The sequence below is a fragment of the Phaenicophaeus curvirostris genome, chromosome 2, assembly GCF_032191515.1.
Source record: "Phaenicophaeus curvirostris isolate KB17595 chromosome 2, BPBGC_Pcur_1.0, whole genome shotgun sequence".
In the NCBI taxonomy this organism is placed as follows: Eukaryota; Metazoa; Chordata; class Aves; order Cuculiformes; family Cuculidae; genus Phaenicophaeus; species Phaenicophaeus curvirostris.
Window position 1 is genome coordinate 40,546,884 of NC_091393.1, and position 26,562 is coordinate 40,573,445.

Below are 26,562 nucleotides of genomic sequence, written 5' to 3' on the forward strand. Positions count from 1 at the left end.
CTTAGACAGCTCATCTACTCCACTTGTCCAAGGTGTGAAGGTCTCTGAGGCAAAAGACAATCAGTCCACCTCTGTAGGAACTGCTTAATTATTTAAAGGACAGAAATAAAGCCTTGATACAGGCTACAGTCACATACACAGTCTAAGGGCTATGCCACATGTAGCCATCTGTAACAGTGAACTATTACAGTAATTGTAAATACAGTATTGTAAATAGTATAAAATATAAATAGCAAACTATTACCATATTAGAAAGTTAACATTGTGAAGTATTTTCTGGCCCTAAGGCTGACCGGCACAGTCGTGACGGTGATCAAAACAAGGTTATCTTATCCACACTGACTTTGGGAAAGGCCCCTGGGCCTGTGCTAACTTGTGTGGAAAATAATCAGGTATTTCTATGACTGGCCTAGTTGAACAAAGCCAAAGACAAGCCAGAGGCTTATTTTTAGCTTACAGATCTACCTATAGTATAATTAACCAAGTTCAAGTATTTGGGCCCATGCCTGTTCCCTACCACTAAGCAGTTTATGAGAGAGACAACGTAGTAAGTTAAAACACGTATGTGTACACGTAAATCTTAAACCATTTCCTATGCCTTTCCATGAGCCAATGAGCCAAGAGAAGTCAAGAAAACAGCTATCAATAAAATCAAAACAGATTTATTAACCAATAAGCTGCAAGTCTTCCGGCAGAAGGTGTAAGGCAAAGTATCACAGTCTCAGCAAAAAGACAAGGTAACTGAAAAAAGAGGGAGTACCAGAAAGCACGTCTCAGTGACCACAGGGAGAACAGACAGGTACAGAGCAGAAGCAATCTGTACAAGTGCAGTTAAGGCAAGAAATTCCAAGGCACACAAAGTAGCACATTTAGACAAATAAGTACACAAAAGAAGTCTTAACTACAATGCATGCAATATCGAAACAGTTAAAAAAACCCAAAACTTGTCAGAAATTTCTATGGACAGCATTCATTTAGGCACTCTAAACCTGCACGAGGTTATCAGAAAAAGGAAAGGTTAGAGTGAACAGATGAAATTCATTTCCAGATTAAGTTACTGACATACATACTGGCTTTGAGAACAAGATCAGTGGCCTGTTGCTGTAAGCGCTCTCTAGCAGCTGCTAGCTCACTTTCCACTTCTTTGTGTTTGCTTAACAATGACATCTCCTCCTCCTTCACATCATCTAGCTGTTTTTGAAGAACCTAAAGGAAGCACAGTATAATGTCCATTATCATTATATATTACCATGTCTACATTTTAACCTAATGCTCATTTAAATTTACAGAAAAGATCTATCAGTAAATGTTTCACTCATACATATGCTGAAATCTTGTAATATTACCAACATATTTATTTTGTACTATGTTTTCTTCCTAAAAATACTGTTGAAGCATTACAAGATACTGGATACATGGCATGACAAGGATACAGAAGAGAAATGTGACGCTATTCAAAAAAATAGTGTGAAAAATAAGAACAGTAACCTGGTCTACAGAGTCTAGGGGCCAATTTGAGGAACCTGGTTTATGGTATCTCAAAGTTCTTCAAACTGAAGAACACATTAAATGTTCACAGCAGTTTCCAGTGTCCTTAATTGCAACTACAAGTGTTTAGTACTGACACTGCACACGGGTATACATAAAATGAGACACAACTAATTCATTAAATGTTTTAACCATGATATACTGATTCACAAGAGCAGCTCTGGGATTGTGTGATGATGGTGTGCTCAAAGCAATACAGGAAGAAAAAGCAAAACCTGTTCCATTTTAAAAAGAAAGCCAGATTTGTCAGCATTTGAGTCACTAGAATGGTGACTAAACTATAGCAAGTCTTAGAACTGGGGAAAACACTGGACAAGATTTTTGATGAAACATGGACAGCAGAAGTGGTGGGATTGTGCCTTTGACCCTCCCATCCACGATGATCAGAACAGGACCTGACTTTACAGCCTGTTACAAATGCTGTAGACTCTTCCTCTTCCTTGTAACCAAGGTGAACTCCTTCATGGCAGAAATGATCAACATACAGTAAATAGGTTTCCTCTGCACTGTAGCTTGCCAGAAACCCACCTCCTTGATGTAGTCAATTGAAATGCAAAAGTTCTACTTCATTAACTGAAGTGAGTTGGAAATGGACTTTTGGAAGGCTCCGTAGGAAACTAGATAAGTATTCCAAATTTAACATCCAATAAAGGCAGCAGTCTTTTTTCACTATACCTTGTAGCCTTTACACAAGAAGGCAGGATAGTCTAAAAGATGGGATGGAATTAGATTGTGAATGGAAAAGCTCATGGCCCAATTTGTTTCTACCCAAAGATGCTTCCAAAATTACTATGACCATCACATTTAAGGCACTTCTGGCTTTGAAACTTGAGGGTAACTACAGATGGAAAAGAAAAGACACTTAAACTTCCCACAGAAATTACTGTTCTCTAGACCTCAATACAGCTACAAAAAATGAAGCAGAATTTCACAGAATCTTCTCCTTCAGGCCCTGCGTACTCAGTCCTATAAAATCAGTCTTTGTATTTCTGGGATGCTTTGTCCTTCTTTAAGGACAATAAACTTTAGTATCTATGTAATAGAATAGTGTTGTGGTTTAACCTTGCTAGGTCACTGAATAACACACAGCCGCTCACTAACTCTCCCATAGTGGGATGGATGAGAGAATCAGAAGGGTAAAAGCCAGAAAATTTGTGGGTTGAGATGAAGGTAGTTCAAGAGATAAAGCAAAAGCCACGCATGTAAGTGAAGCAAAGCAAGGAATTAATTCACTATTTCCCATTGTCAGGCAGATGTTCAGCCATCTCCAGGAAAGCAGGGCTCCATCACGCTCAACAGTTACTTGGGAAGATAAAATGCCATAACTCCAAACATCCCCCCTTCCTCCTTCTTACCCAGCTTTACATTGCTGAGCATGATATCACACGGTATGGAAAATCCCTTTGGTAGCTGGGGTCAGCTCTCCCAGCTGTGTCCCCTCCCAGCTGCATCCCCAGCTTACTTGCTGATGGGGCAGAGTGAGAAACACAGAAAAGGCCTTGACCCTGTGAAAGCCTGCTCAGCAATAAGGAAAACATCTGTGTATTATCAACACTGTTTTCATCACAAATCCAAAAATATAGCTACTAGATGAAAATTAGCTCTATCCTAGCTAAAACCAAACTAAAAATGTGTACAGTATTTCAGATACTGCTTATGAAAATACCATTGCAGATATATAATAAAAACGTCAAAATATTCACAAAATTGTCTGTTTTGCTTCTTTACCACAACACTCAACATCTTTAGGCCAGATAGTCACTAATGACCTCTACAAGCAAGAATACACTGAATACAGAGTATTCATGGTATTTATAGTGTCAATTGTACGACATTCCTGTCAAATACATTTCTGCAAGCAACTGTATAGTTTAGATAAGAGGTTTCACAACTTTTCTAGCAAGTATTTCAGTTTGTCAGCAAAACATCTCATATGGTACCAGCTACCAACCTTCTCCATCCCTCTCCAAATTTTTTTTTTGGAAGAGAGGGAGAGTTTATGTGGAGACCTGATGCAAAGATACTGCTTATCTCCCTTTTGTCCCCCACCATCCTGCTTTTGGAGAGAAGAGAACAGAGTTTGGTTTGGGTTTATTGTCTCTTCTTTAAATGGCAACAGTTTTGAGTATCCTATTAAGTACACTACACCCTGAGTACTACAAATAGGAAAATCAAGTTCTGTTCGTGAACAGCTGAAAGGAAAGAGATTCAATTTTTCTCCTGGGTAGGGGCTTCTACAATTCTACTGGAATATAAAGTAGTATCAACTCAGTACTGGGAAAACCAAACATGTAATATAGATTTTAAAATAAAAAATAAAAATAAATTTGAAAAACTAAAAGTAGATGATAATCAATTACAAGGGACAGAAAATTAAGCATACACATTCCAATCACCTCTACCTAACAGACTCATGGAAAGAGAGCCTAAATAGGCAAAGAAAATCCACAGTCTAGGGAGCAACATATTGTTAATCTCACCTGAACATTGTTTTCTGCTGTACCCAGAGCTACCTGAAGTTTTTGGCATTTTTCCCGCAGACTGGCAGCTTCATCCTGGACCATTTGCAATTCAGTTTTAAGCTTTCCCAGATTCTTCCGTAAAATACTTTCCTGGTTTTGAAATTCTTTTCTTAGTTCTGCTTCTTTTTCTTTGCAAGCATGCAGACTTTCTGCTGTAAAAAGCTGAGATCTTTTCAAAGAATCAAGTTCATGTTCATAGAAGGACTGTGCTTTGCTGAGTTTGCCTTCATAGTCCTCAATGAGTTTTTTTCTTTCCAGCCTTAACTCTTCAACTTTGCTGTTTAAGTCTTCCAGCTCCAGTCTATGCAATTCCTCCAACTTTTCTTGTCCCTTACTTAAAGTAGCATTCTGACTCTGTTGAGTCTTCAGAAGTTCTTGAATCTCAAGCCTGTGAGCAGCCCTCAGGTCTTCCAGAGCTGTACGCTTGTCCTTCTCATACTGCACTTGCAGCTGTATGAAACTTCGTAGTCTTTCCTCAAATTTCTTTCTGATCTCTTCTACTTCTCTTGACATGGTCACTACACGTTGGACATGCTGAGCTTCTGCACAAAGCTGCATATCTTCAACTCTGTCCTTATAGGCTTCAAATTCAGTCAAGGCCTGATGTTTCATCTTTTTATGATCTTCCAATGACTCTTCTAAAACTTGGATCTTTCTCTTGAGATCCATTTCTTCTGCAACTTTACTTTTATACTGCAAGATCTTCTCTCTGGTCTCTGCAAGGATTTGCTGAATTTCTTCTTCATGCGCATCCTTAAGGGCTTGGATAGCAGCTTCATGTTCATCATTTTTTGTGTTCAAGGCATATATTACCTACAAACATGAAATAATATTGTATTATAGAAAAGGCATTTGAGTAATCTGTTCAATCATAAGAATAATCACCTAGGCACTCTAAAAGTTACTTTGACAGTCTGGAAGGTTTTCATGATACAAATAAGACACCAAACAGTCTTATGAATATGACTACATAAAGGCTGTATTAGTTCGTCCTACACATTTTGTAAAATGGTCTTTCAATACTTTATAACCTATAACTTTGTTGATGAAAGTTTTGCCTGTACATGCATGTTGTTGCTGTAAATACCACAGGGGAAAAAAAAAAGCACATACATTGCATGTGAAAAAAATGAGAACTATTTATTTAATAGAATTAAAAGCATAGTCTAAAAAGGAATTTGAACACAGGTTCAAAGATAAGAACACACACAGGGTATATGTTACAATATGAAATAAAATTTGAACAAAATCCAAATCTCAAACTCGTTCTTTGCAAATGTATTCGTAAATTTTTTTAGAGACCCCTAAAACATCAACATTAGCTGCTCTGGATGGCAGACCTACTGGTTTCCAGATACAATTTTGGTTTTGACCTCTCATCTAGTAGGCATCCTATATGTAGGTGGATCTCCTAAGGTCTGAGGTCCCTCACTACGGAAGCTTGCCAACTTTCCAGCTAGTAACTCAGCTGAACAGAAAAGTACCTGGCAGAGCAGCCAACAGTTTGGAGAACCCAGGGAGCTAAGCAGATCAAGGTGGCCGTGAAACCAGCAAAGCTGCTTAGCATTCAGTGAAAGTTTTAAAGTAACCCGATATAGCCGATGGGATGTTTCAACTGCACCATAACAGGGTAGGCTGTCTTTTCAGTTTTTAACTAGGAAGTACTCCAACCAATATAGAGGTATGGCTAAGTATGTGCATATGCATATGTATTTATGTATTAGTGAGTAAACTACTGATGCAATAAGTAGCTTTAATCAAACATTTTGCACTACAAGAACTCCAGCAAATCCCCACACTTCCCAGATATGTTACAGACAGCAGAGCTATAAAACACACCTGAAAAGAAAAAAGACTTCTAATTAGTTTATTTAAATTAACTTAAAAGTGAACAAGAAGCAACAAACATGGACAACAAAGAAGCAGCAGAGAATTTAGGAAAAAAAACTACTCGTTCTGTTTGGGTTGGTTTTCTTTTTTGGTGAGGACAGAACCTGTACTAGCCCTTTGTTAGCATTCAACCAGGCAACCAAGAAAGATTGCGCTGACTTGCCCTCAGGGTCATAAAATATGAAGAAAGGCTCTTTTAAACAGAAGTCCAGGTACGATATTGTAAGTTTTATTGCCTGAAAAAAACAAACACCCACCATTCTGTTACCAGGGCTAAAAATAACCTAAAAAGGCAAGTATTAGATGGAAATAAAAAACTTGGCAGCCTGACTCAACTTTATATAGCAAGGTTGTAACTTAAAAAAAATCACATAAACAATGTAACTTACATTATTCTAATTCAATTTTTCCAGCATACATACACATTATTTAATGAAAGAAAGCAAAAAAAAAAAGCTTTTCCCTGGTTTTGGTAACTGTTCTTAACACTAATATCTCTGCAGGCACCAAGTAGACTCAAAAGCCTCCTCCCATACATTGCAAAAAAAATGACAACAGAATCACATGCAACTCCATTAGCAGAATCACAACTATCATTGCAATGCCCTTCACCCAAGATTTCAACCTTTTATATTCTCATCGCCTTTGGTGATATCAAAGGTAACTTTGACCACAAAGCTTTTGCCTCCCTCCTGTCACCAACACACAGTCTCAGCTACTGGATCACAAAGGTTAATTTCCCTGTCCTTTAAATGATGTCCACTGCTCAACTCCTTTGTTCACATGAGAGACACTTAGAAAACTGAGGGGTCTGTTTTATTTTTTTTAAAAAGCACATGCATGAAGTGGCCCTAGTTTTTGCTAGAGAAGCTAGACAGTGTAGCTAAAAAAGCATTGTAAAAAAAAAAAAAATCACACTTATAGGTTATTATCGTAAGTATTTTCAGAACACCAAGACAAATCCCATACTCAAAACATCCCTTGACTCCTGTCTTTGTGCACAGAAGTGCCATAACGTTGTTGTTCACTTCAGGCAGTATTCCAGTCTCAGGTTATGCAGCACTATATTCTCCAGAGTATAAATCATGCAGTATTTTCAAGGATATTATGATACAGGAATGGGACCCTCATTGAAAATTCCATGTGAAAAACAAGCTTATACGCAATGCTGAATTTAGAATGCATCTTTAAAATTCCTTACTTCATACAAAAAGCACTGAACATCTACAAATTCAATAAACACCACTCATTCCCTAAAGGAGGGACATGGGTGTTTTATGTAAAATGTAAAAGTAAAATAAAGTGCACACCACTGAATGTTGTACCACAACCTATGTTCTTCAGCAGCCTGAATTCCAGCTCTATCAAATTACCCTATTTTAAACCTCAGTATTTTTAAAGCAATGGAACTGCTGTATCAGATTCTACCTTTGAGAATTTGATACAGCATATTAACATAGGGAAACAAAGTCAGTACTAACTGAAGCAAAATCAACCTAACAGCATTTCAATTAAATGAAAGCAGAAATTGAAACACATTGGAACAAATTAATATATTTAAAGTTCCAGCTAAACTAAACAGTTCTTGCTCATGTAAGTTCCTGAAAATTGATGAGCAGTAAGGTTGTAGAAGTTGGAGGTGGGGAGATAAAGCAAGTTTTGTGCACTCCTTTTTCAAATTAGATGATAAGCAATTTCCTAGGCATGCTTGTAAGCACTTTTAAAAACACTAGTAGCTTTTTCAGTACAACTACATACTACTAAAAAGCTACTAAGAAAAATAAACTGCTCATTTGAGCAATTCAGATTTTTTCCTGCTCCACTCTAAATGCATCATACACATGGCAGTTCTTATCAGATGACTGAAAAAAAAATCCCTCTAAACTGTGCTTTACTGTATTTTCATTTAGCATACCATTCCAGGAGTACAGACAGAACTAAACCCTCTCAAAGAACAGTGAGATTGCCAGCTAAAAGCCTTAACACTCTTTATACAAAACAGCAGCATAATTAACTATTAATAGGAATCTACTGAGACACTATGTGCCTTGGTCTGAAGAACTATAACAGTCAGTTAGTAACGATAACAGGAATAACCTTTTTTTATGCCAATAATTAAGTATTAAGAGTGTTTAGTTAAACTCTAACTGGTGAGGGTAAGCAAGCCTATTGCTGCATTAGCTTTGGTGCCTCAAACTACCATGTAACACAAACAAACAATCAGTGTTCAACACTGCTTGTGGCTGAAAGATAGAAGTTTTACTATTTGGCTGAGAAACGTTTTTGATTCCGAACAAGATGTTACAGTCTGGAGAGCTGACAGACCCTTGCTTGGTCAGCTGCTCTTGGTCAGCTGCTTCTGCCAGCAACTGAGTCACAATGGAATACTTCTCTAATTAAAAATATTGTAATTCAACTTATTACTAGTAGTAGAAGCCAAATAGATTGGGCATCACAGAATATATCTGTAAAAATTCGTGTGGTTTATTCTCTTTAAATTTACATGGAAACAGGAACTGAAACCTACTAGGAAAGGGGAAAAAAGATCATTACAAGTCCTGTACAAACATCAACCTTACTTCTCTGGTAAGCCTTCATTTTCAGCTTACCATATGGTAAGGTGAAGCTCTGGGTCAGAGCACTACATCTGGCCTAGTTCAGATGAGGGGTCTTGTTCACAGTGCTGCTGCCCGTGAGCACTGGTGCTGCCTGCACTCACTAGTCTGAAACACCAGAGCCTCTAGATATATCGCAAGACTTTGTGCACGTGCTGCACATCAAAACTACAGTGCCAAAAAGGAATTGCTCATGCATAACCAGTATAATGACCTGGAACACATGGACTGACGTGCCTGACGTAGCCTGTCCGTGGGTAGCCAAGAACTGAGCTGCCAGGCACAGGCAGAAGTAAGATACACTTGGGAAGTTTTTTCTAGAGACAAGTCACACTCCGAAGATACCGTGGGATACAAACAGAAAAGTTTAGTCTACAACACTCACAAGAAACATCAAAAAAAACTTCCAGGCTTCATTATTATGAAGCAGTTTCATGTAGAAGTGCATCCTCTACTATAGACCAGATCACTACTTTTTTGCTACAAGTATTACACTCATTTTTCCTTCTTTTCTTCCTGTTGATGAAATAATGTGAAATAATAAGAAGTCGGTTATATTTAAGCATTTACAATGTATGTATTACGATCAACGAAAGGTCAATTTAAGACAAAATAAATTAAATAACCAACTTAAAACACAGGAAAATTTTGGTTTTACCAGACAAATTCCTGCTCCTTGAGCATCATAAAAATAAAGTAATAGAGGAAACCACTTCAAAATTATTTAAAACAGTCTTTCAAAAAACTTGTCCACAATTACAGATTACATTCTTACAAATACATTACTAGGTAATAAGCAAACTAAAAATTATAACATAGCATTTTATTCCTTCTTATGCATTGTTTTCCAGACACTGAACACAACAAGGTAAGCTCTGAAGATTTTTTCTATAACATTTGAATTTACGTATTTTTCCTTAAACTGTAACCAAGAGACAACTCTCCTCAGAGCATTTAATAGGGATAAACGAATTATTGCTAAATCTGCAGTCTCCCTTTAAAAACCTATATCATGAATACAAAAAAAATCCCAACTCCAATGTTCATCTCCCTCTGTTTTTTGGATTTTGTTTTTTAATTTAAAAAAAACTCCAACATTTATCTACAAAGACCATTAGTTCTCTTACGGAAAATACTGCAAATACAGATGCTTTGTCAATCCAGTCCTTTGTGTTGCTGGCAACAAAACAGAAACAAGTTTTGAACTGTAGCCCACGACTGCTTAGACATCATAAAAAAGGTGGAAGGAAGGCATTTGTTCTTCACCTATGTGGTTCACTGTAAGACTTAAATGTTTGGGCCAGTGTATTGAAGGCACAGCATGATGAGCAGGGAAGGGACAAATATAGTCTGCAGCTGTAGAAGTAGTATCCCTTGCCAATACCATCTCCCCAGAAAAGCTGGTCTAACTACATTAGTCTTCCTTAGAGATAAAACCCATAGAGGGCAAGAACTTGAAGGTTTTCCCCAAAAAATACACTTCCACAGAAAATTTAATAAGAAAACATCCTTTAGCTGTTCAACAGCCTTCATGCGTTAGCCTAATTTATGCCTACATAAAATTTAGTACTTCATTCCTTTAGAAACTCTGAAAACAAATATTGAGTTATTTCTATCACAGCAACAAGCTTTCCAAAGTAATCTCTAAGGTCTTCTGTTTACAATTAATTACTTAGAGAATATTACCAGGAAGTTCAGCATAACTTATTTCCAGGAATACAGTATTAAGAGATTTCCCCTTCTACCTAAAATTCAACCTTTGAATGAAAACAAACTACAAACATTATTCATTTTCACACTTGCTGCTAAATAGTTAAGCTTAATTTTCTATAAAAGAGAAATCTTGATAAATCAGAGGACATACACTGTTCACTAATATCTACCCTCATAATCAAACAGGGGAAACAGTATTTATTTTGTATTTTCAGGTTTCTTAATGTTCAATACCACATACATAAGGCATAAAGCCTCGCAGGGGCACATACACCTAAGACACTGTCCTCGTGCTCCTAAAACCATGCTCTTAAAGCACCTATAATCTCATGTACTGACAAGTCATTTCTACTTTTTGAACTGCCAAGTACAGCTCAATATCACATCAACTGCTTGACTTACACAAACAAACAAAACCTACAACCCACCCTGAAATATCAACTCGTAAGTGTTTGTCTGAGAATCCTTACTGGTGAAAAGACCCGCTTGCGTTTACACCTCAGCATATTTGTTGATTACAGGACCTGTACCTTATAATTTAATTATCAGGAAAAGGCATGCCACATTCCAAATAACCATGCGGTAGAAGATGTCCTCACCTGAAGAACAGATACAGAGCATGTCTCACCATGGGGACAGAATGGTCAGTGAGTCCAATTTGGTCATTCACCATTGCTTTTTTCCTTTCTCTTAGAGCTGTACCAGACAACAAATGAGAGGCTTCCAGGGAGCTAATCAGGAGCTTTACATTACAATAGCCTATCTTGGAAATACACACTTGGTCCAAATCCAGGAACAGGAATAACCATTAATAAGCCAACCAGGTAACAGAAATCAAAGCCACGCCAGCTAGTAAATCTATAACTGTAGAGCATTTGCAATCAAAGACTCACAAAAATGAGTGCATTACCTGCACGGCATGTTACAGACCAACATGCAAGCAACAGCAGGAAGACACATTGAGAAGCTATGCAGCCTGCTGCCAGGAGTCAGGAGTGGTTTAAACCTTAGGTCTCTGGGCTGAGACACAACAACACGCTACCTTCCAAACGATTTTAGCAAACACTAGTGGATTGAGAAAGAGTTCACTGATTACAGTGGGCAGAGTGAGCGATCAGGCTATGTTGCTCCTTCTGCTCTAGCAGCTGAGTTGTCTCCAAGACTGGGTTGGTTTCACCAGTGGAATGCCACCTTATGGGGACAAAAAGGGATTTGATGGAGACATCAGTGCATAAGTGAGACTGACAGAAACAGATACTTGAGGGAAACTCAGTTTCATTCAACAGAGCAAGGCCTTTGACTGGATGTGTGGGATTTACAGAACAGAAGGCATCCTGCTATGGTTAGCAGATTGTTTTTTTTCTCTCCTTACATGTGTATACTTGTACGTGCTGCAGAAATGGACAAGTGTGATTTTCCTTAGCCCAACAACAAATTACAGTGAAGCGAAGGAATTTGTAACAGTGATGAGTTAAGACATGTCAGAGAAGGTAACTTTACCCAGTTTTCTGAGAAAGAAAAGAGAGAGGAAATAAGGGTAGATATCATTTGAAAATATTTCTCAAAATACAAATTTAAAAATAGGACCCCTCAGTTCCAGCTTTTCCTTTCCAGAAAACAGGGCAGTAATTAAGGAAGGCACTTAATGTTTGATGGAAGGGAAAAAGAGGAAAGGTTACACGCCAATATGCAATTTAGATTGTCAGTTTAGGGAACAGGTGAAGTTGTTGTTCCTCTTAAGACAAGGAAAAGACAGAAGAGCAGAAAAAAAGGAAAATAAGTAATATGATATAACATGCATTAGATACAACATGCAGGCCTTATGTCCAGAAAACTTTTCTACTTTGGTTTTCAGGATTTTCATAGCAAAGTTACTCAGAAAACAAGTAAACAGCTTAAACACTGATTAAATACAAGTTCATAACCTGATCGCCTTCTATGACAAAGTGACTTGGCTGCTGGATGAGGGAAAGGCTGTGGATGTGGTCTTCCTGGACTTCAGTAAAGCCTTTGACACAGTTTCACACAGCATTCTGCTTGAGAAACTGTCAGCCTCTGGGCTGGACAGGCGCACACTCTCCTGGGTGGAAAACTGGTTGGACGGCCGGGCCCAGAGAGTGGTGGGAAATGGTGTGAAATCCAGCTGGAGGCCAGTGACAAGTGGGGTTCCCCAGGGCTCAGTGCTGGGTCCAGCCCTGTTCAATGTCTTTATCAATGATCTGGATGAAGGCATCGAGTGCACCCTTAGCAAGTTTGCGGACGACACTAAGCTGGGTGGAAGTGTCGATCTGCTGGAGGGTAGAGAAGCTCTGCAAAGGGATCTGAACAGGCTGGACTGCTGGGCTGAGTCCAATGGCATGAGGTTTAACAAGGCCAAATGCCGGGTCCTGCACTTGGGGCACAACAACCCTGTGCAGTGCTACAGACTAGGAGAAGTCTGTCTAGAAAGCTGCCTGGAGGAGAGGGACCTGGGGGTGTTGGTTGACAGCCAACTGAACATGAGCCAGCGGTGTGCCCAGGTGGCCAAGAAGGCCAATGGCATCTTGGCTTGTATCAGGAACGGCGTGACCAGCAGGTCCAGGGAGGTTATCCTCCCTCTGTACTCGGCACTGGTGAGACCGCACCTCAAATCCTGTGTTCAGTTCTGGGCCCCTCACCACAAGAAGGATGTTGAGGCTCTGGAACGAGTCCAGAGAAGAGCAACAAAGCTGGTGAAGGGGCTGGAGAACAGGCCTTATGAGGAGCGGCTGAGAGAGCTGGGGTTGTTTAGCCTGGAGAAGAGGAGGCTGAGGGGAGACCTCATTGCTCTCTACAACTACCTGAAAGGACGTTGTAGAGAGGAGGGTGCTGGCCTCTTCTCCCAAGTGACAAGGGACAGGACAAGAAGGAATGGCCTCAAGCTCCGCCAGGGGAGGTTTAGGCTGGACGTTAGGAAAAAATTCTTTACAGAAAGGGTCACTGGGCACTGGAACAGGCTGCCCAGGGAGGTGGTTGAGTCACCTTCCCTGGAGGTGTTTAAGGGAGGGGTGGACGTGGTGCTGAGGGATATGGTTTAGTGTTTGATAGGAACGTTTGGACTCGATGATCCGGTGGGTCTCTTCCAACCTGGTTATTCTGTGATTCTGTGATTGTATAAATGCTTTTAAAAGAATTATGGACAGGGTATGGCATGACAGACAATGCTGTGCTCCCCAAATACAACACAGCCTACAGAATATCTTCATGTGAGGCAAAAATTCAGGTGCAAAGCAAGCAGATGTTATGTCACACAAACAAAACATACAGATTAAATAAACACAAAGAGCTCTTTGAAGATAATAGCATAGGACTATGAGACATGGGTTGAATATTCAGTTGAACATTAGCCACTGACTAGATGTCTAAGATGCCCATTATAGAACACTGTAGATGTACAGCCTACTGGCCAGATAACTCATTTTCAGAAGTAAAACACCCCTGAATTATCTTGAACCAAAAGTTTTTACAGGAGCAAAAAGTCGCCTTGAAGACCTTGACAGAAAGATGAGAAGCAGCTGCATCCAGGTAAAGCACAAATCTTTACTATAAACCAAATTATACAGAACTGTTTCCCCAGCTATAGGGAAGACATCACCACTACTGCTTTGCATGACCTGGCACGTAATCTGCCACTTGGCTACTACATGACATCTGTTTCTGAGAGAAATGCTCAGCTGTTCTGCACTTGCATTGCTGGCTCTAATGGAGTTATGTAAGTTTCCAGGCCTCAGCAATCTAATTCTGTACATTTATATTATGCCATTCTAAACTACAGCTATTTCTAAGCAGATATTACTGTCATGATTAAGAGACATGTAGTTTTGTTAACTGCACATAGTTTGCTTTTGGTGCCAAAGTGTAAAACCAACTTGCAGAATAAGATGGAATAAAATTTAACGTAAGCTTAAATCTGATTCCAACATGAAAAATACACATCTCAATACAACCCAAGAATATATTTCAGAAAGATTATTATGAAAGAGGAAAAAAAGTGTTTAAAAAAAGCCTTCAAAAATTAGTCAACAATTCATCAACTTTATTTTCATCAGAAAAAAACAGTTGTCATGTAGTTGTTTGTACTAGAGAGAAAAATAAGTCATAAGACTTAAAACAGTCCAAACTCTAAAAACTGCTATCACGTTTACTTCAAAATCTATTTCCCTGCTTTACCATTCAAGCTGGCTTTCATTAGAACTCAAGACTAAAGACTTCCTAGACCTTAATCTGCCCTTCAACACAAAGGCAAGTTGCTACCTCATATTCAGCTTGTTGCCTTTCAAGACCCCAGGGCCTTTTCTGAAAAACTGCTTTCCAGCCATTCAATCCCAACTACGTACTTGTTATTCTGCCCCAGACGTGGGATTTGCATGAGGTTCCTGTCAGTGTATTTTTCCAGCCTGTCTAGCTCTGAAGAGCAGCACATCCACCTCTTTTGTTTAACCACTTGTCCCAGTTTTGTATCACCTATAAACTTGCTGAGTGTGCATTCTGTCTAATCATCTAACTCACTAACAAAGACGTTAAACAGTACTGTCCTCAGTATCAGACCCTAGGACACACCATTAGTGACTGGTCTCTAACTGGGCTTCATGCTGCTGATAACACCGTTTAAGCTCAGAAGTTCACACAGTCTTCAGTCGAAATTAATGTCTACTTGTCTAAGATAAACCTGAAGAAAACACACAGACATGTGACAAACAGCAGTGAAGATGTATCTAATTTTAAGTGTCCTAAAAATAGTCCCCCAAGAAAGACTGAACATACTTTTTTTCCTAGCCTATAGTTTACCTATCATGATATTTAAAGTTCGTGCAGCTCCTTCTCCCACAACTTTTCTGAACCATTCGATTAAAATGGAGAGAAACAAACAAAAAAAGCCACAATAGACTGTATACTTAAGTAGGAAAATTGTACTATCTCCATTAGAGACCTACAAAAACACTGATGTCCTGGTAAATTATACAATCATATTGCTTTGTCCTACAGCTTCTCCTTTCCACTCCTCCCATCAAACACAGTAAGAGGAATTTTGTGGCTCCTCAACCTGAACACTCAGCTACCAGTCCAACACCTGAATTTTCTTATTACAGTTATCCAGTTGGATCTCATCTTCTGGAAAGCTACACTAGTGCATGTTCTTTAAAAGCCGTCCTACACAGGCTTCTACTATTCCTTCTGTCTCAAAACTGAAATACAACTTGTTTAGAGTACTTAGAATCATTAGGTTGGAAAAGACCTTTCAGATCATCAACTCCAACCATATCTGTCTGCTACTAAATCATATCGCCAAGCACCTCATCTACGCACCTTTTAAACACCTCCAGAAGCGGTGACTCAATCACCTCCCTGGGCAGCCAGTTCCAGTGCTTCATAACCCTTTCAGTGAAGAAATTTTTCCGAATGTCCAATCTAAATTTCCCTTGACGCAGCTTGAAGCCATTCCCTCTTCACAGAATCACAGAATCACAGAATAACCAGGTTGGAAGAGACCCACCGGATCATCGAGTCCAACCGTTCCCATCAAACACTAAACCATATCCCTCAGCACCTCATCCACCCGTGTATCCCTCAGCACCTCATCCACCCGTGAACTCTTGTCCTATCACCTGTCACTTGGGAGAAGAGAACACCAACCTCACCGCAACCTCCTTTTAGGTAGTTGCAGAGAACAATAAGGTCTCCCCTCAGCCTCCTCTTCTCCAATTTACTTATACTGCAACTATTCACTAGATTTGACTCTTTTACAATATTCCACATTAAATAGGAGACATCAACTCCTACTGTTACAGCAATTCATCATACAGAAGAACACAGATACAGATGTTCAGAACTTTTCACCTCCAACAAAATTTCCCCATACCTGACAAGTCAGCAAAATAAGGATCTTTGTCAAGACCTCAAATTTTGGGCATGACGAGACGTCCTAAAAAAAAATCCGTGATATCTAATGATAGAGAAAGAGGATTAAAGGAAAACCAAATAGTCTTCTCTCTTCAACATATGTAAAAAAAATACTTTGAAAATTCAGCAGTTGAGAAAATAGTGGCAATCAAATAGAGGAGCACATATAAATCACAAAAGTAGACTTGCAAAAAAAAAAAAGTTACTGAGTGCTCGTGTGCAACTTCACATTAAATAATTAGCTAAAGGCCTCTGGCCTTGATGTAGGTTCAGGTCTGGATCATGCACATGTCAGTTTATATATATATATTCAGTCTCTGAAACAAATGTGCCTAGCTCTGAGTTCTACTGTAGAAATCTCCATTTTTACATGAAAAGAAAATTTAAAATTAGTTAAGCTGGTGGCATATTGCAAAACACATCATTAGCTGAGAGAAAATTTAAGAATTATCTGAGCAAGCGATATCCCAAGAACACACTCATAGAATACTGAGAATTTATTCTGAGGCATGTTTTAAGACTATTCTATACTGCACAACATAGCTCCCAATGTAGCAGAACACTTTGCAGACTAAAACAGCTAATAGTGAACAAAAAATTTGCTGAAGTTTTCAAATACTCTTCTGAAGTCCAATTTCAAATTCAGGGAGCAAATATCATTTGTGCTGTGGTTTGTTTGGGTTTTTTTAATAATAGCACTTTTACAAAACAGTAAGCACTAGTGTCTCTAGCAATTAATGCACTCCTCCTGTAACAGAGTCAGGAAAGGTTCTAACAAAGAGGACAGATTTTGATACTTAGCTTTCTGCTCTGCTTTTAGCAGACCTCCTCACCCTATTAAAAGAGAATTTCCATGGCATTCTTCCTGCAGTTTAAAGGACAGAAAGACTGTGTACAGTACAGCTTCCAAAGTAACTTTTTTTTCATGGAAGTGTAAAGATTATTTATGGTAAAAAAACATTTTAAATGAGAAAGTTCAGTGCATACCAATCAAGCTATGCATATTTCAGAAATGTCTCCTTTTACAGATAAAAAATTAAATAAATACTTACACTTGTTAGTTTGCCAGAGGGTTTTCACCAAATTCCTAACATACCTCTTACATTCTGGGCAATCTTCGATCACAGAACCAGGATACAAAATGCACTAGAATTTAATGCAGGGTTTCCAATGAATTCATTGAAATGCCATTAAAATTGAACATTAGTGATATCAATGTATCATAACAAAGAAGGAAAATACCTCCCCAGCCCCAAACATTAAGATTCCAAAAAGAAGCAAAAAGCAGTAATGGACTGGTTACCATTAAGTAAACATAAATCCCCTTGCACTTATTGGGAATTAGACTTACTTTCTACTCCATTACAAAAAAAACCCCGAACACAAGCTAAAGAAACCTGATCTGTGTTGAGAAAACTTCAGTTTGCAATACTTTGTGAACATCTGCAAGGAAAACAATACAAGCTGCCTTACAAGGTTCTTAAGCTACATTACATAGAAGATGTGTGTCTGGTAATACTATAATATACTTCAGTAAGCAAGAAATTAAACGTGCTGTTAATGCTGAAGCTCTGTAAGCCATACTCCTTCATATTGTATAGATGTTCAGAAGTGAAATCTGGTTTGTACATTCAGCTTCCACACTATCCCAACTGCCCGAGAACAGACAAAAGTTACCTAAAAAGAAGCTATGTCATCTACTGTACTGCATGGTTTGTTTGAAAGCAACGTAGTTCTCTCTAGAAAATAAGCATAAGGAAGGTATAAACTAAGTGAAAGCATAACCACCAGGAAACTCATCTGTTTCAACATCTGATACAGCCTGCTGGGAGTCTCAGATAGCAGGTAACGCTCCATTTAGGAAGGCAAACACAAGTGTATAAGAACAGACCAGCTATGCATTTTACCTCCTGAGTTGTCATGCAATAAATCAGTGACTTGAATTACGACGTCAAACTAATCAAATTACTTCAAGTATGCTTATTTTCACAGATATTTGAAATTCCACTGTGATAAAAGACAGACTTGCAGAAATAGTCTTTCACAGCTCTCTAATGAACAGCATCAGCTTAGGAATTCCTTCTGCGTACAACTTGAATCAACTATCTCCTACTGTTACAGAGTGGTTCAGCATTTAGTGGTTTAGCTTTTAACAACTGCAACTTAATGCCCTTGTGCTGGGAAAGCTGTGGCAGTACTGGTAGCAACACCCAATGAACCCCCCTTTGTAGTTCTGGGATGTTAATCTCTATCAATCAGGTTATGCCAGAAACCACCACTACAAATCCATAGCACAGCTAGCTTTAGGCAACTTCCTAAGACAGTTAAATCTTGAGAAGCATAGGAGGGCAGGGGGATGACAAAAAAAAAGGAGGAAAAAAAAAGATATTTTAGTGACAGATGCACAAATTCCTCAATATGCCTCCTGGCGAGAAAGAATCCCATTTACCCCCCTAATAATGCATCTAGAATACAGTTGATGCATCTGCTATATGATTAGACCTTAAATTGCTGCAAGGAAAACAAGATAGGCCACAGGGCTACTCCAAGTTGTGTTTTAGTCTATGAGCTGCACTTCCTTACAGATTTATTCCTTGAATATTTGCACATTTGATTAGACCTTTCAGGTACAGAGATCCCTAAAGGAATTTAAGGTAATATATTTGTATTGCATCTATTTGTGGGTATTTAGGCTCTGCAAAAAAATACACTGGAAAGTTCTCAGAGCTAAGCAACTGAGTTTGCATTGAGAAGGTAACAGTTGTTTGCCCTTGGCAAAACAAACAAACAACATAACAAAGATCTTTGCTCTACAAGAATTTTCCACATACAAACAAATTAATTTTCTCACAGTAGAAGATATTAAGTTCAGAGCTTGACAAAACAAAAAGTAGCAACACCTAACTGGAGAAACAGGATGGAAAATGTAGTCACCTTAGAGACCTGTATCAATGTTTATGATTACTTGACAAAATAAATACCTAAGTAGTTGAAGTGACAGGGTCTGACTGACAGGCCTAAAATGATATAGGTGATCCATGGATTATTTGTATTTAGACCAACAAGATGATTTTTATATCACATTTAGGTTAAGAATTACTGAATTATTCAAGATCCGAATCCTCCACAGGTCAAGGCACCGAATGAAGTGACACAGCCTGATCAATGGGCCTAAAACAATATGGGTGACCTACTGATGATTCGTATTGCATTGCTACGTCTACTGTTTAATCTGTAACTTTTCACACTGCTATTATCAGTCGAGTTGTGCTGTGCTATTCTTAATAGCTAAGAGTGTGAGAAAGCATTTCATTACCAGTGGAATTGCGCCGTGCCACCTTAACTGTAGCTTCTCAAGTATACAAGATGAGAAAAGAAAACTATCAACACTCTGGCCAACCAATCAGCACAAGCACGGATGCTATGTGAAAAAGAGAGGAGCTGTGCAGAAGTGTTGCATCTCTACAGCCCCTTAGCTTAAAGAGAAGAGATATGCAGCTGCTTCCTCCTCTCCCCTCCTGGGATTTTGGCCATGTTCCAGGAGGAAAGGGGGTGGTAAGCAGCTAGGGCCAGACTCTGCTTTTTGGGGTGATGTAATTTGTTTATTCAATGACATAAAAGCTAAGCCCCTTGTGTCAATTATTTGGACACCTCACCTACAAGTGGATGCATTGTACAGGCCCTCCCAATTGTCCAAGGACAAGCTCTCCAAATCCACCGTGTGAAAACCGGGCTCCACAGTGACTACGGATGTGGATGATCATAGAATCATTAGGTTGGAAAAGACCTTTCAGATCATCAAGCCCAACCGTATCTGTCCACCACTAAATCATATCCCCAAGCACTTCATCTGCCCATCTTTTAAACACCTCCTGGGATGGTGACTCAACCACCACCACGGGCAGCCTGTTCCAGTGCTTGATAACCCTTTCGGCAAAGAAATGTTTCCTAATGCCCAGTCTGAACCTCCCCTGGTGCAGCCTGAAGCCACTTCCTCTTGTCCTATCACCTGTCACTTGGGTGAAGAGACCAACACCCACCTCTCTACAACCTCCTTTCAGGTAGTTGTAGACAGTGATAATGTCTCCCCTCAGCCTCCTCTTCGGCAGGCTAAACAACACCAGGTCCCTCAGCTGCTCCTCGTAAGACTTGCTCTACAGCTCCTTCACCAGCTTCATTGCTCTTTTCTGGACACACTTCAGCATCTCAACATCCTTCTTGCAGCGAGGGGCCCAAAACTGAACACAGTATTTGAGGTGCGGCCTCACCAATGAAGAGCACAGGAGAACAATCACTTCCCTGGTCCTGCTGGCCACCCTGTTTCTGATACAAGCCAAGACGATACCAGCCTTCTTGGCCACCTGGGCACACTCCTGGCTCATATTTAGCCAGCTGTCAACCAACACCCCAGGTCTTTCTCTGCCAGGGAGCTTTCCAGCCACTCCTCCCCAGGCCTGTAGAGCTGCACAGGGTTGTTGTGTCCCAAGTGCAGGACCCTGCTTTTGGCCTTGTTAAAGCTCACCCCGTTGCCCTCAGCCCATCCATCGAGCCTGGCCAGACCCCTCTGTACAGCCTCCCTTCCCTCAAGCAGATCCACACTTCCTCACAGCTTTGTGCCATCGGCAAACTTACTAAGGGTACATTCAGTCCCTTCATCCAGGTCATTGACAAAGATATTGAACAGAAGTGAGCCCTGGGGAGCATAAGTTGTGACTGGCCACCAGGGGGATTTAACTCCATTTACCACAACTCTTTGGGCCCAGCAGTCCAGCCAGCTTTTTAACCAGCAGAGGGTGTGCCTGTCCAGGCCAGTGGCAGCCAGTTTCCCAAGCAGAGCGCTGTGAGGAACAGCGTCAAAAGCTTTACTAAGTCCAAGTACACTACATCCACAGCCTTTCCCTCATCCATTAAGTGGGCAACCTTGTCATAGAAGGAGATCAGATTAGTTTGGCAGGACTTGCCTTTCATAAACCATGTTGACTGTGCCTCATCACCTGGTCATCTCGTGTGTGCTGTGTGATAGCACTCAAGACGACCTGCTCCATGTCCTTCCCTGGCACTGAAGTCAGACTGACAGGTCTGTAGTTTCCCAGATCCTTCCTCTGACCCTTCCTGTAAAAGGGCATATGCCAGTCTCCAGTCAAGTGGAACTTCCCCAGTCAGCCAGGGCTGCTGGCAGATTATGGGAAGGGGTGTGGTAAGCACCTCCAGCAGCTCCTTCAATACCCTCAGGTGGATCCCATCCAGCCCCATAAATATGCAAATGTCTAATTGACTAAGCAGGTCTCTAAACATTTCCTCATGGATCACAGAAGCTTCGTTCTGCTCCTCCTCCCTGTTTTCTGGCTCAGGAGGCTGAATACCCAGAGAATATCTGACCTTACTATTAAGAGACTGGGGCAAAGAATGCATTAAGTACCTCAGCCTTACCCTCATCCTTTTGTCACTACTGTTTCCCCTGCATCCAGCAAATGATGGGGATTCTCCTTGGCCCTCTTTTTGTTGTTGATATATTTGTAGAAAGATTTTTTTATTATCTTTCACAGAAATGGCCAATTTAAGTTCTAGTTGGGCTTTAGCCCTTCTGATTTTCTCTCTGCAGGATCTCACTTCACCTCTGTAGTCCTCCCAGAATGTCTGCCCCTTCTTCCAAAGCTCAAATACTTTTGTCTTTTTTCTGATATCTACCCAGATTTCCCTGCTCAGCCAACTTGGTTTTGTTCCCTGACAGTTCATTTTCTGGTACATGGGGATGACCTGCTCTTGCACCACCAGGATGTCCATCTTAAAGAACATCCAGCCCCCTTGGCCTCCTTTGCCCTTAAGGACTGTCTCCCACAGAATTTTATGAACCAGCCTTCTGAACTGTCCAAAGTCTGCCCTCCGGAAGTCCCAGGTGGCTATTCTACTGACTCGCCTCCTTAACTCTTACAGAACTGAGAATTCTATCATCTCATGATCCCTGTGCATCAGCCATCCTCCAACTGTCACATCTCCCACAAGCCCTTCTCTGTTCACAAACAGCAGGTCCAGCAGGGCACCCTCCCTAGTCAACTCACCAGGGATGATGATGATAAATGGAACAATTGGTGACCTATCTTTCTTAATTACTATAATTACTATACTTATTCACTTGTAGTAATGATTAGATGCATTGCCTTTAAAAGCTGTTACTGTTACCTTGTTATTGATCACTAATCATCATTTGTTACTGTTCTTGCTGTAATGAGTTGAGTAAAACTTGATTTCACAGAGTATTTGACAGTTTGGGCTTTCATGCTGATAGTGCTTCGTGCTAGGCACCTTTGTAATAGAACAGTAGCATATAACTTTAAGACATGATTTGCTCTTCTTCTGAGGACTGTAAGGACTTCTGAATCTTCTTCTGAATAAAATAAATTACTTTTACAAATTTCATGACAGGACAGAAGTTTTCCCAACTTTTTAAAATACTGAGAAGAATGCAATTAAGGCAGAACAGAATTAAACCAAGTATAAATCCTGAAGGAAGTCATCAAGTTTTGGGCTGTATAGTCCCCGAGTAAACTTTAGCAAATCAAATTTGAAACACTCTTTTAGAGTCTTCAAAACATGACTAAAAATCCTGCTTATCTAAATATACTCAAACATTTCTTAATTTGCTAAATGACAGAACTCCCTGGAAAGTACCAGTACCTTTTTTTTTTTTTTTGTCTGTTTGTCAGGCGTTTGGAAAGTCACTATCAAATGGCATGGCATATATGTTCACATAAATAATTCTCTTCGTAGTGTTCGGTGTAATCAATATTATAGGTCATCACAATGGCTACATAAAAGGACTAAGCAAATCTAGTTATATAATCACAGAATTGTTTGAACTGGAAGGGACTATCTAGTTCCAAACTGCCCCTCGCCATGGGTAGGGACACCTGCCACTAGATCAGGTTGCTCATAGCCTCATCCAATCTCGTCTTGAACACCTCCAGGGCTGGGGAATCCACAACTTCCCCAGGGAACGTGCAATAGTGCCTCACCACCCTCACAATAAAAGAATTCTTCCTAATCAGTAATTTAAATTTCCACTCTTTCAGCTGAAAGCCGTTACTCCTTGTGCTGTCACTGCACTCCTTGACAGTGTCCCTCCCCAGCTTGCCTATAGACCCCCTTTATGTACTAGAAGTCTGCTGCAAGGTCTATATAAGCTGGGCCTCTGAAGAGATCTTGCTGTTAGGGAAATGTAGAACTTTGTGTAGCAGGAAGCGAAACTTACTTGGTTTTGACATCAGTGACAGCGCAAGTGGCCCTGCGTTCAGCACCACGGAGAGCGACCGGCTCTCCCCTTCCCACCTCTGCGGAAAAACAGGGCAAAAGAAAAACCCACTGGAATTCCAACACAACTAACAGACAAAGCGTCGGACAAGGTTCTGCTTCACCAGTCCTCCAAGAAAAGCGCACGTCCCCTCAGCCTTCACTCAAATATGTATCATGTTCTTTCATTAAATTCAGTTCTTGTACAGAAACTTGAGGATGCTTTCTGTTCTTTGAGAAACTGCTGTTTTGTTATCCTGACAAGGTGAGAGGATTTTCTTTATTTCTTTCTGTACAGTTAAACATTTTGCTGTAATAACCTAGAAGAATCACCAGCAGTGCAGTGTGCCTAGGTTGCCAAGAAGGACAACAGCACCCTGGCCTGTATCAGAAATAGTGCAGCCAGCAGGACTAGGGAAGTGATTATCCCCCTGTACTCAGCACACTCAGTGTGAGGCCACACCACAAAAACTGTGTTTGGTTTTGGACTCTCCACTACAGGAAAGACACTGAGGGCCTGGAGTGCGTCCAGAGAAGAGCAATGAAGCTGCTGAAGGGTCTGGAGCACAAGCCTTGTGAGGAGTGGCTAAGGGAACTGGGGCTCTTTAGTCTGGAGAAAAGAGAGCTGAGGAGAGATCTTATCAGTCTCTACAACTGCCTGACAGGAGCCTGTAGTGAGGCAGGAGTTGATCTCTTGTCTTAGGTAACAAGCCATAGGACAAGAGGGAAATGTCCTCAAGTTGCACCGCAGGAGGTTTAAACTAGATATTAGGCAATATTACTTCACCAAAAGGGTTGTCAAGCACTGGAACAGGCTGCCCAAGGAAGTGGTTAAGATACTATCCCTGGAGGTATTTAAAAGACATGTAGAGGTGGCACTTAGAAGCATGGTTTAGTGGTGGACTTGGCAGTGTTTGGTCTCCAGTTGGACTCCATCAGCTTAAAGGTCTTTTCCAACCTAAACAATTCTGCAATTCTGTGAATCCCTTTTCTGTACATAAGAACAGAAGAGGCTCAAGAACTAGCAGCAAATCTAGAGTCAAAAAGTGTATGTCAATCAGGACTCTAAGAAAATCTTATTGAGGGGGCCACATATACCAGAATTTCATGCAGTCACATAGAGAAGCATATATATTTTATAGTGAGAGCATACGTTACTTCTATCTCCAACTTTATCAAAGTAACGGGTTTCTAAAAGCAGGAAATTTAGTTTCCCTCAGGAACAGTGAACATACGCCCATAAGGGGAAAAAAATGCCATTAGAGAAAAAAGTGAATTACACAAATGGCTATGTCCTACAATATTCTGGGGAGGGATTTGGAATATAGTTTATTCTCAAGCATAGACCCATAGCTAGGGAAACAATACAAACCAACTGAAGCTAATCTTGCTTCAGGATCTTCACATGTGCAGAAGGTGCAAGGATGCTTAATATAGCACTGCTTGTCAAAACATAAATAACAAGAACTACGACCTCATGCATTAGGTATTTGAAGGTGAGGCAGAATATCCTCAATACACCAAACTGTGAATGGTCTACACTGTTGTTTGAAGAGGTACACATGATAAAGTGTGAAGCAGGACACAGAAAGAAAGAAAGGCAAGACAAGAATAATGGGCGTAGAGAGAATGGCCAAAGAATGTTCCCATATCAGCTCCAATAACATGTAAATTGATCTTCACATCAAAGTCCAGTCTCTGTTTTAGGATATATTTTTGCAAATTCTATCTCAGCTTAACATCATTGGTCTTACACTTTCAAAAACAAAGAGAGGGAAGATATATAGACTGACTTATGGCATAGGAACTGAAATGGAACTACAAGGTAATAGAATATGTAAAGCTAGTGAACAATCCAACCAAAATAATGGATCAGAAATTTCAAATAAAATTCTACCACTTAGTAGCACAACACGAAAGGTGTTCTTTTTTATAAATAAGTAATGTAAGTAGTATACATGACCATGTTGGCAATACAGGGTAATGTTGCAAAACCAGACACACACAGATTTTCAAGGTGTTTCAAAATTTTTTTAGCCTGTAAACACACCCTTGATTATTAATACCAACTACAAATAAAATGTATTTTTGAACTGTGAACCTTATAATTACACAAAGCAGATAAATTAGAAAAATCCAGTCCTTTCCTCTAATCTTTATTACAGAGATAATTTTCATTTGTCGAATTTTAAAAGGACAAAGGCAGTCATAGGAGGTTACTGAAATACATTTTAGTACAACCTATCCAAACATATCAGCATCCATCCTGCAAAATACTAGATCTGAGAAGGCAGTGTCAGACACCCTTTACTAAAAGTCACAGCTTTCAGTTATGTAGTGAGCAAAAAACATCGTTCAATTAAAAATCTCTGGACTATAGCACACCCATTTTCTAATCACATTAGAATTCAGGTTTCTAGAAACAAAATTTTAGGGAACCAGCTGGAAAGATTAATTTAATAAAAACGAAAATAGAAAGCAAGTACTTCTTATAATCACCTCATACTGTTTCCTCTAGCCAAAATGTTGTCTTTCATTTAATGGGACTATCTCAAAGGAAGAGAACTTCATGAACTTTTTAACAGTAGCTATTTTTAATGGCTGTCATTTTGAACCTGGCCAAGTGACAACCTCGGCAAAAGGTTGTTCTTCCTCACAGCCTTTTAGATTCAGTTAAAAAAAGCCTGACCAAGGAAACAGAACCAGGTAATGTGCATTAAGTAGGACAAGATGGTGAATAGCTTTAGACTGTGTTTGTTTCTTCTGGTTATTTTTGGAACACAGTGCCTTTGGTTATTGGTATGACATCAGTCATTAGAAGAATACATAGAAGCCTAGCTTACTACTGCCAACCTTGTATCAGCCAAGAGACACACATCTGATTTCATAATGTTATGTTGAGATTTGCTGGATTTATTTAGCAGTAAGACTGTAAACAGTAAGAAAAAGTTCGTGGTTATTTAAGGCATTGTCCCCCTCCTCCACACAGTTACTAGGAGAGTAAGGTTTTCAACGGAGACTTGGAGAGGTGGGGAAATAGCAGTATCACTGACAAACAGGACGTTTTT

The 26,562-nt window shown here is 39.8% G+C and overlaps 1 protein-coding gene across 1 annotated transcript in view; it reads right to left on the reverse strand.

Annotated features, from left to right (window-relative positions):
• FAM184A (family with sequence similarity 184 member A) overlaps positions 1-26,562 on the reverse strand; it is a 75,613-nt gene that overhangs the window by 40,839 nt on the left and 8,212 nt on the right. The window contains exons 2-3 of the mRNA XM_069851767.1: positions 4,029-4,883; positions 1,071-1,206 (exon numbers count right to left, since the gene is read on the reverse strand). Of these exons, the coding sequence (XP_069707868.1) occupies positions 1,071-1,206; positions 4,029-4,883 (991 nt within the window). The remainder of the gene's footprint in view (positions 1-1,070; positions 1,207-4,028; positions 4,884-26,562) is intronic.